Source organism: Nicotiana tabacum, chromosome 17, assembly GCF_000715075.1.
Source record: "Nicotiana tabacum cultivar K326 chromosome 17, ASM71507v2, whole genome shotgun sequence".
NCBI classification, from domain to species: Eukaryota; Viridiplantae; Streptophyta; class Magnoliopsida; order Solanales; family Solanaceae; genus Nicotiana; species Nicotiana tabacum.
The window spans coordinates 25,389,884-25,405,824 of record NC_134096.1 but is presented as its reverse complement, the minus strand read 5'-3'; the positions used below and the strand labels follow the sequence as shown (position 1 = coordinate 25,405,824).

At 36.7% G+C, this 15,941-nt stretch overlaps 2 protein-coding genes across 2 annotated transcripts; one reads left to right on the top strand and one right to left on the bottom strand.

Annotated features, from left to right (window-relative positions):
- Nucleotides 1–7,174: 7,174 nt before the first annotated feature.
- Nucleotides 7,175–11,659, top strand: LOC107759701 (uncharacterized). The gene is made up of 4 exons (XM_075235434.1): nucleotides 7,175–7,964; nucleotides 8,444–8,469; nucleotides 11,035–11,144; nucleotides 11,509–11,659. The coding sequence occupies exons 1-4, from the start codon at nucleotides 7,175–7,177 to the stop codon at nucleotides 11,657–11,659; spliced, it is 1,077 nt and encodes a 358-aa protein (XP_075091535.1).
- Nucleotides 11,660–13,536: 1,877 nt separating this feature from the next.
- Nucleotides 13,537–15,597, bottom strand: LOC107779112 (uncharacterized). The gene is made up of 3 exons (XM_075235433.1): nucleotides 15,070–15,597; nucleotides 14,443–14,655; nucleotides 13,537–13,836 (listed from the first exon to the last, which is right to left on the bottom strand). Exons 1-3 carry the CDS (start codon nucleotides 15,595–15,597, stop codon nucleotides 13,537–13,539), a joined length of 1,041 nt encoding a protein of 346 aa, XP_075091534.1.
- Between the last annotated feature and the right edge of the window lie 344 nt (nucleotides 15,598–15,941).

Sequence of the window (15,941 nt, the reverse complement as noted above, 5' to 3'; positions counted from 1 at the left end):
TGAAGTAGTGACGAGGTCAGGTCAAGACACCTACTAGACATAAAAACCTGTACGAAATATGAATATAATCTAACAACGAGAAGTAAAAGCAACAAATGACAACAAAGCACAATAATAATATAAGGCTAACAACAAGAGTAAAAGCAATGAATGACAACAAAGAGTGATCATATGATAAAAATAACATATGATCAAATACAGTTAAAATACAAGTGAAATGAACTAAAGAAAACAATAATCATTCAATTCAACAAGCCGTTCCAACATAGAATGTGCAACAAAAATCACACCGAGGTACCACACCTCATATTCATATTTGAGAAGTCACAATCACAATATTCCTTATATGGCCGTGTGAGCCTTGCATTTATTTTAAAAATATTTTTTCTGAAATAACTTCACGCGCTTTAGCTCCCTTATCTCGCAGCGTGACTTTAAGTAATTTCTCTTACTAGTAACACACGCATAAATCCCACCTTATCTCGTCACATGAGCATCAATAAACTGCCCTTATACCACTGCATGCGCATCAATATCACAACACACCAATCAACTCGCACCACACGTGCCAATATGCCGCAACATTACCAAAATCAACAATACCAATGTAACCATAACACATAGCCCACAGATCAAGCACAATGTGCACAAGAATCACAATAACAACAAAATGAATCGGGAAACAATTCAACAATAAAGGATATTCCATAAAACACCAACTTTAATTAGAACATGTTAATAGATCTCAATAACTACAACTTCAAATCAATGCATAAGAATAATCTCAACAATGAAAGGTATGACGCGCAACAACAACCTCAATTAAATGCATATAAGAGCAAACTCAACAATGAAAGGAGAACATGTGTTAACAACTTTAATTAAGACATATAAGATGAAACTTGACAAGTAAAGATAGAATATGTAATAACAACTATAATTAAGGCATATAAGAGTTAACCCGAAAGATAGAACATGTAATAACAACTACAATTAAAACATATAAGAATGAACTCAACAACAAAAGATAAAACAAGTGATAACAACTTTAAATAAATACATATAAGTAACCTAAGAGTTAAAACGGGTCAATTTCCACATATAAGGCCGTGTACATGCTCATCACCTCGTGTACATGCCTTCCACGTAATTCAAATAATGCAATTTAACCAAATCCTATGTGGTAGTTCCCCCCACAAAGTTAGACAAGATACTTATCTCAAACAAGCTAAACCAGTCCACTAACAAGCCCTTCCCGCGCAAATCCAACTCCGAATGGCTCAAATATAGCCAAAATAAGTTAATATCATAAATAAAAGCCATAGGAAGCAATTTCGGATAATAAAGATTAGATATTTAATGAAAATAAAAAAGTCAATTAAAAAAGGCAACCCCGGACCCACACCTCGTAACCCAACCAAACTCATAAATTTTGAACACCCATTCCAATACGAGTCCAACCATACTAAAATCATCCAATTCCAACCTCAAATCGGAAATCATCAATTTATGTTTTAGAAACGTTTTTACAAAAAGTCCCAATTTCTCCAATTCAAATCACCAACTAAATGATAAAAATAAAGATGGAATCATGAAAAATGGACAAATACGAGTAAAAAATACTTATCCCGACCCAAATCGTGAAAATCCCCTCCTACATCACCCAAAACCGAGCTCTATAACTCAAAATGTGATATAATAACTCAAACCCTCGAAATAAAGTATTAGATAGATCTGCCCACGCTACTAATCTCGAATGCGGTACCCCCATCGCATTCGCAAAGACCAAAAATAATCTTCCTAGAAAAAGGCCTTTGCGTCCGCGTTCTCCATATCGTGAATGCGATGAAGCAAACATCCAAGCCTCCGGGAACGTGGCCTAGTCCTCACGAACGTGTAGGCTAAGCTCCTCCCAGCACTTGGCTGCTTCGCGAACGCAGAGCTCGATCGCGAATGCGAAGAATGTCGACTGCCCATTCCCCTTTAACCCTTCGCGAATGCGACCACCATATCACGAATGCATAGAAGGAAACCTGACCTGAGAACATCAGTAGTCCAAAAACATGGTGGAATGGTCCGTAGCCCATCCGAAACACGCCCGAGGCCCTCGAAAGCCCCTCCAAACACACTAACCGATCCCAAAATATAACACGAACCTACTCGAGGTCTCAAATCACTCAAACAACATCAAAATTACAAATCACATCTCAATTCAAGTCTAAAGAGCTAATGAACATTTCCAAATTCAAAACTTACGCCGATCAAGCATAAACAACTCTGAATGACCTCAAATTTTGCATGCAATTCCCAAATGACACAACGGATCCATTCAAACTCCCCGAACTAAAATCTGAACCCGATATCAATAAAGTCAACTCTAGGTCAAACCTCTCAACCTTCCAAACCTTCAACTTTCCAACTTTCGCGAAAAAATATCAATCAACCTACGGACCTACGAATCAACATCTAGACATATGCCTATATCCATAATCACCATACTAAACTATTGGAACCATCAAAACTCTATTCTGGAGTCGTCTACACACAAGTCAAACTCCGGCCAACTCCTTCAACTTAAGCTTTCAACCTTGGGACTAAGTGTCCCAATTCACTACGAAACTTTTTCGAAATCAATCCAACCACCCCGACAAGTCAAATAATCACAAATGAACATAAACGAGGCAATAAATAGGGAAACATGACCACAATATATAAAATGACTGATCGATTCGTTACAAGGCTATCAGATCGTTACAAGGCTTGGTTTATAAGTTGTAACATCGAGTAATATACCTTTCACGTCCAATTGTGACCATGCAAAGCAATCAAAGTTAGCCTTAAGGAATTCAATTATTTTTATTTTGAGTTCAGGGCTCATCCCCATAACTATATATACCTTCTTTCCCAGGTGCTCGGTGAACATGATGACATGATCGAGTTCTTCTGCTATAGACTCGGTTGCATAAGTATGATTCGATACCTAAAAATATGAAGAATACATTAATAGTTCTAGAAAATTTTAAATCATAGACATTTTTTTAGCATGGTTATACAAGTAAAAACAATGGTCAAACTACACATTTTACCTTCATAAAAATAAGTAATCAATAAATTTTATCAGTACTAAATTCTTTAAAATAACAAAATAAATACAAAATTGCTTCCTTCTTAAACTCTTTCCAGAATAAATATAAAATTGCTTTCACATAACAAAACAACAGATAATTTTGAGAGAAAAAGAACTAAGGCATGAACACGAGTAACACATATATAAATTTCGTTTTTATTTTTTGCAGAAGAATTGATTAAATGATGTTCACCCTCATGATATTCTCAATCATAAAATATGCAATACTATGAATCATTATTTGAGTTACTCTCAATTTTCATATGTCTGTAGATGAATAGAACTTTTAGCACTCATGTGCTAAAAGTTTTGACAATCCACAATGCTAATTAGAAAATTTGACATATAATTTGCATAAAAAAAATTAGAGCACATACTAAGAGTTGAGCGTTAGATGTGCTTAGAGCACTGCTAGGCACTTAGAGCATAAGCCTACAAACTAAACCCCACATGCGTGCCTCAAGGCATTTTGCAAGTGCTACTGTGACGACCCGATAAGTCATTTTGAGTACTAGCTTTTATTTCCGTGTTCCGAGACCTTTAGTAACTTCATTTGATATTTCTTGGTTTGCGTGCGTGGTCCGTGTCGCTTTTTAAAAAACATTTTTGTGAAATTTTGGAGAAAATGAAAATTTTAACTCAAAAAAGGCTAGAGTTGACCACGGTAAATATTTTGGTAAACGGCTCTGGATCTGTATTTTGACGATTCCCTAGGTTCGTATTGTGATTTTGGACTTGGGCGTATGCCCGAAATTGAATTCGGAGGTCCCTAGGTTGATTTGACTTGTTTTGCCGAAAGTTAGCAATTTGAATATTTGGAAATTCCTTAGGTTTGACTGTAAGTTGACTTTATGGTTATCGGGTTTGGATATTGGTTTTGGGACTTGGAATAGGCATGTTTTATTATTTGAAACTTGTCTGCAAAATTTGGTGCATTTCCGAGTTGGTGTGATAGGATTCAGACGCTTGGTTGTGATTCTAAAGGTTCTTGAGTTTTCTTTTGAATTTCATGTGTTTTGATGTCCGATTCGTGGTTCTAGATGTTATTTTGGTATTTTGATTGCGCGAGCGAGCGAGTTCGTATGATATTTTAGACTTGTTTGCATGTTTGGTTTGGAGTCCGAGGGGCTCAAGTGAGTTTCAGAGGTGATTCAAAAGGTTTTGGATTGGTGGTGTGTTAGCTGGTGCTTCAGATCTGTAGGTCTCGCAATCGCGATGACATGTTCGCAATTGTGAGTCCCAATTTTGCGAAGTCGGACTCATAAATGCGACATTTGGGTAGGGGGATGTTTTCCTCGTAAATGCGAAGTCCCTATCGCAAATGGGAGGTAGGTGGTCCGCTTTTGCGATGGGTAGGCCGCAAATGCTACTAGAAGCTAGGTTGGACAGTTTTCACAAATGCGACTTCTATCTCGCTTTTGTGATTTGTGCTTCATCGCAAATGCGATATTTTATGTTGCAAATGTGACACCTGGGGACTGTTGGATAGTTTACTTTAGCGGACAATTGTTCGCATTTGCGAGCGTCGCATTTGCGAACCATCGAACAAGAGTTCGCAAATGCGACACCTGCAGCTGGGTAAAAGAGGGAAAAATGGGACTTAGCTTATTTTACACCATTTCTCAATCCTAAACACTCTAGGGGCAATTTTTCAAGAATTTCGTCTTCCCAAATTCATTGGTAAGCAACTTTAATTTATTTTCTTTCAATTCCCCATTACTTTTCATGAGTTTTTAACATCAAATCTAGGATTTTCATGGTAGAAATTAGGGATTTGGGTAGAATTTGAGAATTTTGTAAAATTGAGATTTAGACCTCAAATTGAGGTCGTATTTTGAAACAAATTACTTAATCGGGCTCGGGGATGAATGGGTAATCACAATTTGGTCCGAATCTGAAATTTTGATCAAGTGGGCCCGGGGTTGACTTTTGTTGATTTTTTCAAATTCATCAAAGATTGTACCTTTTTCCTTTGTGAGTAGTTTCTAAAGCTTATTTTGAATTGTTTGATCGATAATTGGTTAGATTTGGTTGGTTTGGAGGCTTGTTCAAAAGGCAAGGCTGTGGTTGGTTGATTGACTTGGTTGCAGAGTGAGGTAAGTATTGTGTCTAACCTTGACTTGAGGGAATTAGGACTTGTTGAACTATTTTCTATGTGAATTATATGGGGAAACGTCGCATATGCAAGGTGACGAGTGTATATGCGCCGTCATGAGATTTAACATGCGGGATTAGGATGTTTATTTCTATGTCATCATTTATTCCATGTTATCTCTTGTTATATGTTCTAATGTTCTAATTGTTAGACGTTCTTACTTGACATCTATGCTTTACTTGTTAATTGTTATTCAATTGTTGCTTGATTTGTTCATTTCTCACTCAATATCTGCTTACCTGCTACATGTTCATACTTGTCCTAATTGTATATTCCCATTGTCACCTGCTTTACTTGAATTTATTTTTCTTATATTATTTGATGCACTCCATTATATATTTTTTCGATTACGTGGGCCATTAGCTATTTTGGTATTAATGCTTTGCCAATGTTTGAGGATTTCGAAGTATTGACTAATTTTCTTTGTACTGATAGTTCCATATCGTTCCGCTGGTTCCATTTTGATGTTGTGTTGATATTTCGTGAATAGTGGTGTTGAGTTGTTTATGTTGATAAATTGATACTGGGGGATCGGGTTGCATGTTACAACGGTACTGAAATTATTTGATATTGGGGGATTGGGTTGCACACCGCAACGGAACAAGAAATGATATGATATGATATTGGAAATGAGTTGTACAATGAGAAAGATATTGTGTTAGATCGGGTTGCACGCCGTAACGGATTTGATGTGTTGTAGTTGTGTTGTGGCTGTAGAGTTTATTCTTGATATTGTGATACGGGGTTTGAGATTCTGTTATTCTGGGGCCCTTTGGCAGTTGACCTTCGTGTCCGGTTATATGAGTTTACTTCTTTATTTCTACTCCTGTTTTCTGTTATTATTATTTCGTACAGGTTCATTGTGAGTAACTTGCCATAGCCTCGTCACTACTTTATCGAGGTTAGGCTCGGCGCGTACAGAGTACATGGGGTCGGTTGTACTCATGCTACACTTCTGCACTTTGTGTGCAGATATCCATGTTGATCCCAGCGGCGCGTAGCGGAGACTACTCGGATTTAACAACTACATGAGATTTGAGATAGAGCTGTTGGGGTCCGCAGTCCCCGAAGTTCTCTTCTATCATGTTTTATTGTTATTCCAGTTTCAGACAATATTATGTTTTACTTCAAACCATGTTTGTTGTATTCTAGACACTCATCTACTTTTGACTCCGGATTTCTGGGAGTAGTTTGATACCGTATTATTTATATTGATACAATGTTCATTTATGAGTTTATTAATTGTCAATTATCATCACCTTGTAAAAATTGCTAAAACTGGTTAATTAATTATCTAACTTCCGCTTGTCAAACAAGTAGATGTTAGGCGTCATCACGGTCCCGAGGTTGGGAATTCCGGATCGTGACAGCTACGCTCAATGCAAATCCCAAAAAAGCCTTTAAAACACTACTAATATAAATAACCTCGGGACTTTGGCAGATCACTTTGTCAGGGATGTGATATTTCGTTTGAACTCTATCCTCAGTCTTTCCCAAACCTCTACTATAATTAATTATGTTTGCAAAAACTAAATGATAGGGTGCTAAATCCAAACAGTTTTTTGGTCAATGACATTCTTCATATTTTAAGTTCAGTGTGATCATTAATAAAGTTAGACTAGATTTAGTTAATCTAATTAATTGAACTGCTTTAGCCTTGTGTTTGTAAGTGGTAAACTAATCTCTTTAATGATCCTCAAGAAATACATGATTGTGGGAAAGAAAATTTTATTCTTCCAAGGCTTGGATTCTTGAAATTCTTTTTGGCTCTACAGATGGAACTGAAAGGTCTGTAGATAGGAACTCATTGAATACCAATGTCATATATAAGGATTTTGTAGCCACCTAGGAACATAGAGACAAGATTTTATATTTTCCTGCTTTTTCCAACAATGTCATCAGAGATTACACTCGACGACCTTCATTTGTTCCACAAAATTGATAGAGAAGTCTTCACTCGGCTAGTCGTGTGCCTGTCTCGCGATCCAGGAGAGTCCCTTTTGATCATGGCTATGTGGCTATGGTTAGAAGATGTACATTTTCCAAGCATAATAGAGAAAATGGTGAAGTTACCCGTTGAAATTGTGAATAATTTGGCTGAAGAAGGTGCTACATGTTTAAAATGGCTCGAATCGAAGGTACCCCCGGGGCCTAATGATGTAGGGGACATGCCTTTTACTGCTATAATATTGAAGAGAACAATTTCATTCACAACATTTTATCAACAGAGGTTTACTATGATAAGTGGAATGAAGACATTGTTGAACAAGGTCTGTGCTATTATATTTGCTGACATCTTGCAACATATCTTGCCTGAACAACATATCATTCCGATCCCTGGATTTCCTCATCCAACATTTGGTGCAATAACAGTGGTGCCAAGATCCCTAGATTCAATTATCCAAAGCAGAGGATTATGGGGTTGGTCCTTAAAGAATGACGCACCAGTTGACGATAGGACTATGTTTTTAACATTTTCAAGGGGATTTCCTGTTACTGAAGCAGAAGTGAGGGAACTCTTTAATTCTTACTATGAGATTGATTGCGTTGAGCACGTTCATATGGTAGTGCCATCGGCTTCTTCATCAGATCATTCTTTGTATGCTCGAATGGTAGTGCGTGATGTTTCAACCATTGATCGGATTTTGAGCAGAGGTTCCATTGCTAAGTTTAGGATAAATGGTAAACATGTTTGGGCACGAAAGTATGAACGTAGAGATCATCTTGATAAATTTTATTAGAAGTCATTACTACGGTCAACAAATATGATGCAAAACTATAGATTAAAGATATTTTATCACAATCTATACAACTACTCTATACTTTGTGATCAGTGTTTCAAAAATTAAATTTTCCAGTTACTGATGGCACTTGTTTCTTCATATTTACTGCATGGTACAACATATTGACGTTTCTTCTTATTTTTTCCAAAAAATATCCTTAATGTTTCATTAGTTGATTGTTAATTAAGTGAGATGTTTAAGATGAGATAAATGATAGTAGTTTAGAAAGACACTGCTATGATTAAAGACAGATGTATTTTTTTTTAAAGAGTGTCAAAAACTCTTTCTTAAAATACAAATATTATAGACCGGAAGTAGTATTTAACTATTCTAATGAAAGTTTAGGACTTGTTTCTGTTTTTAAATGTTTTTGTGTAGACATTCCTGCAATTCTTGAAACAGAAGTATGTTACTCATTTCGGTTCGCGACCATTTTATATTTGGCATACCAATTAAGGAAATACGAATTCCTAAAAAAATTGTATTCACTAAATTAATCTTAATTAATTGTTACCTTGACATATTGGAATATGTGAATAAGGGCAAATTTTGAAAAAATAAAATTAATTCCTTCTTAATTATGTAAATTGACACTTATTTTGGACAAAAATAAATAAAAAAGTAAAATGATCACTTATAATGAACCGACTAGAGTATTAACCTTCAGGTTTCATCGGAGGATTTATTATTGAATTATTGTCAAAGCAGAGAAAGAGTCTGAGGTTGACTCCTAGAAGAAAGATCCATTCTTTTAAAATCCCTAAGAAGCTTGCCAATTTATTAATCTCTTAGTGCGAGTGGTATTTTATTGTTGAAAAAAAAACAAGAAAAAAAAATTTGTAAGTCCATCTAATGACAGCATACTTGTCAAAGAACTCTGAAGTAGGGATTATTCTTAGGTAAATTTCGAGAAAAAAGAAGCGGAAACCGAAATGCAGCGTAGTATTAGAATGAAGATCATCCTAGTAGGATTAAAAATTTATACAATATTTTTTAAAAAATTGTTAATTTCCTCAACATCATAACTTGATGACGATGAGATCTAAACTTATATTTTACAGGACAGTATTTAATTGAACACGAAATTTAAGAAATAAATAAAAACTAAATGATTTCTTACAATTTCAAATAAGAAAAAGGTTGATAGTCAAAAAATTTATAATTAGGAAAATGACTAAATATTTATTTTGTCCAACGTATACAATTTATTTTAAAAAATAAAAAAGACGAACTATATTTCACTAAGTATCTCCATGCTTTTAATATTAGCGAGTATTAAACTTTAAAATAACATAATATTACTCCTATATTTAATCTTGTATTTGAAAAAGTATAAGTTCATGATGATTATTGATCTTATTTAACCAACTCAATAAAAAAAAGATAACGGGTGTGTTTGGTTTAACGAAAAATGTTCCGAGAAATATTTTCTTGAAAAACAAATAGTAATAAAAAAAATTGATTCGGGGGGGGGGGGGAGGGTGGTGTTGAGGGGGTTAGGGTGGGTGGTGCAGAAAAAACGAGTGAAAACAAGAAAATTAAAAATACAAAAAACAAATTCACAACTCTGTTTTTTTTGTGGGTGGGGGGGGGGGGTGGGTGGTGTAAAAAAAATCAATTAACAGAAAATTAAAAATTAAAAATAAAATTAAATGTTTTTTTTGGAGGGGGGACGCCCGGGAGGGGTGGGGGGGTAACAGGGTGCGTGGTGATGGAAAAGAAAAACAAACTGAAATATGAAAACAAGCCTTTTGAGGGGGGGGAGGTGGGGTAGGGGAGAGAAGGGGGAGGGGGTTGGGGTGAGATGTGAGGGTAAGCGGAGTTTTTGAAAAATATTTTTCTAACTTTTTTTAGGGAAGTCATCTTCCTCCAATTTCAGAAAAATATGATGTCTAGAAAAATATTTTTCAAACTATTTTTTGCCACCAAACAGTGAAAAATAAGAAAATATTTTCCGTCCTACCAAACACACCCAATATGTCACATCTTTTAAGTAAAATTTCTAATTTGATGAACTACAGAGTTCAATAAAACTAAAATAAAAAGGAGGCAGAGATAAAGTGTGACAAGAATATTACACTTTAACTGACAAACCTACAATCAAGTATTTTGGTATTGGCCAAATATCTAGTAGGTCCCTTAAAGTTGGCTCCAATTTCCATTTTAACACCTCAACTAAGCTCAATACATATTGAACACTTCAACTTTAATAAAAGTGTACCGATTAAACACAAATTTAATAATTCTACATTGTGTTTGGGGCGTGAATATCACTTGCTATCTACCTGACAAACAAGACCAATGAGAAAATGACATATCAGCAAGACAAAAAAATCAAATTTGAACAGAGAAAAAGAAAAGAAAAAGGCCCTCCACAACCCCTTCGCTGCAACCCCCCACCTACCATCGTCCCCAACTTCTCACCGGCCTAATTCCCTAGCTACTGCACTTCCTCGCTGAACCCCTTCTTCGTCAATCACTAATCTGAGCAAACAACAACCAATTGAAATAAATATATTCGTAAATTCGAACATAAATCAGTGATTAAATTCAAAAAATAGGTATGAATTCAAGGAAGTCAGGTCGTCTTTCTCACAATGAAGGCTTCGAAAAATTTGAACCAAAACCCAATTCGAACCAGCTTAAAATGCACTCAAACATTAGATTTAGATTTTCAAAAATGTTTCCAACAAGAATCTATAACACCCAATTGATTTCTAGTCAAAGTTTTCAGAACATTTTTTTTTAATTCAAGCTCGAAGCTCCTTTAATGGAGGTCAAATTTTCTCCTCAAATTAATTTTCATCCAGCAAACGGTTTCAGCTAACAAATTCCAACTCAAATGAAATTAGAACTCCAAATTTATTCCCTAAATCTCAAAATCGAGATAGACTGTAATAGTCTATGGTTAACCACATAAAGTTAGAGTTCAAAATTATGATTAAACTTAGATTGGAATATTACTACAGTGGAGTAAGATTCTCAACAATGGAGAGGCTTCTAAGTTTAGGTGGTTTGGCAGTGACGGACTAGTAGGGATGGAATTTGGTGTCAAAGGTCGTGGCTATGGTGGAGTCGTGTTAGAGATGACGGTGGCAAAAAAATAAGATTAAAGAGAGGAGAAAAAATAAAATTAAGGAGTATTTCCTTTGCTTTTACTTTTCACGCTCTTAAAAGAGCGTGTAATTACAGACACTGTGTCATGTCATCATATGTGTTCAATAGGTACATTTTTATTGAAGTTAAAGTTTCAATAGGTATTGAGCTTAGTTAAAGTATTAAAATGAAAATTGGAGCCAACTTTAAGGGGCCGCTTAGTTATTTGGCCTTTGGTATTTGATTTCATGGTACTATTTCGCCACAGTATACTGGTTCTAATTTTTAATAAGTGTAGATGATATTTCATATTATTTTGCACTAACTTACTTGTACTATATTTATAGGGAAAATATGACATTCCCGGGAAAGCGAAACCATGAGCTTTTGACATTCCCGGGAAAGCGAAACCATGAGCTTTTGACATTCCCGGGAAAGCGAAACCATGAGCTTTTCATACAATTCAGGTTGCTTGGAGAACGTATAAGAATCAGTTGAAGAATGATCACTTTCATACTGATCACTTTGCTTGAAACAGTCGGTTGATATATATTTCGGAATCTCACTTTAAGAATCTTATTTAACTATTGAAATTCCGATTCCCACAAGGTAAACTTTTTATTATGCGATAAGATCTTCAAAAGTGTTTCTTAAATCTCACTTTATGTTCCTTTAAATACCACTGTTTGTGTTCCATAGAAAAGAAAGAAAGATAGAATCAGATTAAACTCAACGGAAAAGGGTCGAAAATGCCCTTAACATATTGAAAATTACTCAAATTTGTTCCCCTTCCACCTATTGGATCATAAATGCTCTTAACGTTAATTTTCGGACTACAAATACCCCTTCTTCTAACAGAACTATATATGGCAGGGCATATGTGGGGCTTTTATCAAATAGGTGGTACTGGTTTATTGGTACACATGGAAATATTAGACCCAACCCAAGACTAATCCAAAAACCAAACCCTCTCGAGAAATAATTCATCTTCCTCAAAACCAAATCCTCTTTCTCTCTCTCTTTGGAAAACAACACTCAAAAGATGATGGAGACTTTTCATGGTTGTCACTTGTCAATGGGTTCAAGGTGTTTTCTTTCTCCGCTAACTTGGTTTTAAGGAGATGATAAAGATTTTTCATTGTTATTAATGGTGAATCCTTATCCATTTTTGTGACTTCCAAGCACTGTTTCCCCCCATTTTTTCCTTCATTCCAAATTTACATTCCATCGCTTATATTTTACAATTCATGAATACACATACCGGAGAAAAATTCATGAATAGACATGAGAGATCAAATGTTTAATACTATGAATGAGTAAGTAAATTATTGAATTTAACTTACACTTAATTTTTACTCATCTAGTAAGCGGGTCTATATATTAAGGGACGTCGGCCTCTCACTATTCTTTTGGATATTCCAATAATTAAAAGATACGTCGCTATAAGAATCAAAAACCAAGTTGAAGTATCTATAATTTATCAACAACAGAAAATACAATCACTTCAAACAAAAGAAAAAAAGGAAAGAGAAGAAAAATATAAAAAATTAAAGGGGTATAACTCTAAATTATCCTTAAACCATTTTTCTCTCTTTTAACGTGCAAGAGAATTTCAACCTTACGTGACAATGGCTTTCAATCTTCAGATGGAAAGTAGGCTTGAGATAAAAGGTTCCGGCTTTAAGGTAAGTCTAAATGGGTCAGGTTATTTGTACTGGGTCTCATAGCTTTATGTATACCAATAAACCAGTGCCACGTATTTAATGCAAAGCCCCCCATATACCATGTCATAGTTATGTTAGAAGGAGGGGCATTTGTAATCCGAAAATTAATGTTAAGGACATTTATGGTCCAATATGTGGAAGGAGGGCATATTTGATCCATTTCCAATACGTTAAGGTCATTTTGGACCCTTTTCCGTAAACTCAATAAAGCATACTAAGTTTTTATCTGTTCTCATTTCCTAATGAATTGATAAAGTATTTAACTGTTGAAACTGAGGAATCAATAAATATTTGGTGAACATTTTGTGTGAGAAACATGAATCACATGATCAATAGTCATGTACAACGATGCCAACAACAACAAATTCTAGTAGTTTCCTATAAGTGGTGTATGAGGAGGGTAAGATGTACGCAACCTTATCCCTACTCCTGGAAGGTCAGAGAGGCTGTTTCCGATAAGACCCTCGGCTAGAGAACAACTGAAAAAGAAAGGTAATTGCAATAAGTTGAAATAAAAGCAAGATGAAATAATATCGAATCTAAGAATGCAGTCAAACTCTAGGTAGTAATAGCCATCTATGAATAAAAGATAACATATTAACACTAATGCTAGCGAACTGAGTAAGACAAAAAGAAATTCTCGACTACCTACTAATCTTCTACCCTAATCCTTGACCTCCACACCCTCTTGTCTAGGGTCATGTCTTCAATCAACTCCAGCCGCACCATGTCCCGCCTAATAACGTCTCCCCAAGACTTCTTAGGCCTATCTCTACCCCTCTTGCTGCTCACCGAGGCTAACCGCTCACACCTACTAACTGGGGCTTCTATACTTCTCCTCTTAATGTGCCCGAACCATCTCAACCTTGCCTCCCGCATCTTATCTTCCACAGGGGCCACTCCCACCTTTACCCCAATAACTTCATTCCTAATCTTATCTAACCGGTATGCCTATACATCCATCTCAACATCCTCATTTCAGCTACTTTTAACTTCTTGGTATGAGAGTTCTTGACCAGCCAACACTCTGCTCCATACAACATAGTCGGTCTTACTACAACCTTGTAGAACTTACCTTTAAGTCTCAGCGACACATTCTTTTCGCATAAGACCCCGGAAGCGAGCCTCTACTTCATCCATCCTGCTCCGATACGATGCGTGACATCTTCATCAATCTCCCAATTATCTTGTATTATAGATCCAAGATACTTGAAACTACCTCTCTTGGGGATGACTTGCGTATCAAGCCTCACCTCCATATTCCCTTCCCGGGTACCGCTGCAAAACTTGCACTCCATATATTCTGTCTTGGTCTTGCTCAACTTGAAACCCTAAGACTCTAGGGTCTCCAAACCTCCAGCCTCTCGTTAACACCACCCCGCATCTTGTCAATTAAAACTATGATATCAACAAATAACATACACCATGATACCTCACCTTGAATGTTTCTCGTCAATGCATATATTGCCAAGGAAAATAGGTATGGACTAAGAGCTGATCCCTGGTGCAACCCCATCCTAATCGGAAAGTGTTTCGAGTCTCCCCCGCTTCCCTAACTCGAGTCTTAGCTTCGTCATACATATCCTCAATCACCTTAATATAGGCTACTGAGACCCCTTTAGCCTCCAAGCATCGCCAGAGCACCTCTCTCGGGACTTTGTCATATGTTTTCTCTAGGTCAATGAACACCATGTGCAAGTCCTTATTCATCTCCCTATACTGCTCCACCAATCTCCTTACAATGTGAATGGATTCCATAGTCGAACGCCCCTGCATGAAACCGAACTAGTTCTCAGAAATGGACACACTGGTCTTCACCCTTACTTCAATCACCCTCTCCCAAACTTTCATAGTATGGCTTAGTAGCTTAATCCCCCTATAATTATTGCAACTTTGGATATCACCCTTGTTTTTATACAGAGGAATCATCGTACTCCACCTCCAATCATCGCGCATCTTCTTCGTCGTAAAAAATGAGGTTGAACAACCTAGTGAGCCACTCCAAACCTGCTCTACACGTATTTTTCCAAAATTCCACAGGTATTTCATCTGATCAGGTAGCTCTACCCCTATGCATCTTTCGTATAGCCCCTTCGACCTCTTCTACTCTTACGCGCCTACAATACCCGAAATCCCGACACATATCAGAGTTCTCCAAGTCCCTAGTAAGAATGTCCCTATCACCCTGGAGTTTATGGAAATATGTCTGCCATCTTGTCTTATCTGAGCCTCTTCCATCAAAACTCTCCCTTCCTCATCGTTGATACACTTAACTTGATCCAAATCACGGGCCTTCTTCTCTCTCACCTTGACTAGATTGTATAGCTTCTTGTCCCCGCCTTTGGCCCCAAGCTCTTCATACAAATGCCCAAACGCCGCAGTCTTAGCCGCAATAACCGCTAACTTCGCCTCCTTCTTAGCCCTCCTATACCCCTCCATGTTCTTCCTTCTTGCTTCCTGGTCTATGCTCTCTATAAGCGTTAAGTACGCCGCTTGCTTGGATTCCACTTTCTCTTGTACCACCTTGCTCCACAACCAGTCACCTTTTTGGCTGCCAGAGAAACCCTTCGAGACCCCTAACACTTCTCTCGCAGCTACTCTAATACACTTCGCTGTCGTGGTCCACATACAGCTCGCGTCCCCACTGCTCCTCATAGCCAACAACTTCCCCCAACTCCTGCGCTTTGTAACTAGTCCAGAATCAATAGTCATGTAGATTCTGCTAATTCTGTTACAATTTGGTTGGGCTTAAGGTGTTACGCAAGCAAGAGTTTGCTTTTAAAATCCAATTGGGTGTTGAAGAAGTGAGAATAATTTTACTAGAGACGACTGATGATTTTTATCTATTTATTCTGTGGAGAGAGGGGGAAGAAGTTACTTTTCAGCTTTTGTATTCATCTTCTTTGCCTTCATTTTTGGTTCCAACTCATTTGTATCCCTGAGCTCAGGTGAGTATTATCTTTCTTACTTTTTCTTCGTTGCACGCTTTACTTTGTAGTTGAATTTGGTGGGTATTTGTTGGTTTTCAAGCTTAGTTTCTTGCTGGTTTTGTGCTT

Coding starts and splice junctions, on each gene's coding strand:
- LOC107759701 (XM_075235434.1), top strand. CDS start 7,175: ATGTCATCAGAGATTACACTCGACGACCTTCATTTGTTCCACAAAATT. Junction 7,965..8,443: donor TGCTAAGTTTAGGATAAATG/GTAAACATGTTT, acceptor GTTTTTGTGTAG/ACATTCCTGCAATTCTTGAA. Junction 8,470..11,034: donor CTGCAATTCTTGAAACAGAA/GTATGTTACTCA, acceptor ATATTACTACAG/TGGAGTAAGATTCTCAACAA.
- LOC107779112 (XM_075235433.1), bottom strand. CDS start 15,597: ATGACTATTGATTCTGGACTAGTTACAAAGCGCAGGAGTTGGGGGAAG. Junction 14,656..15,069: donor ATATTTCCATAAACTCCAGG/GTGATAGGGACA, acceptor GGTTTCATGCAG/GGGCGTTCGACTATGGAATC. Junction 13,837..14,442: donor ATGACGAAGCTAAGACTCGA/GTTAGGGAAGCG, acceptor ATGGATGTATAG/GCATACCGGTTAGATAAGAT.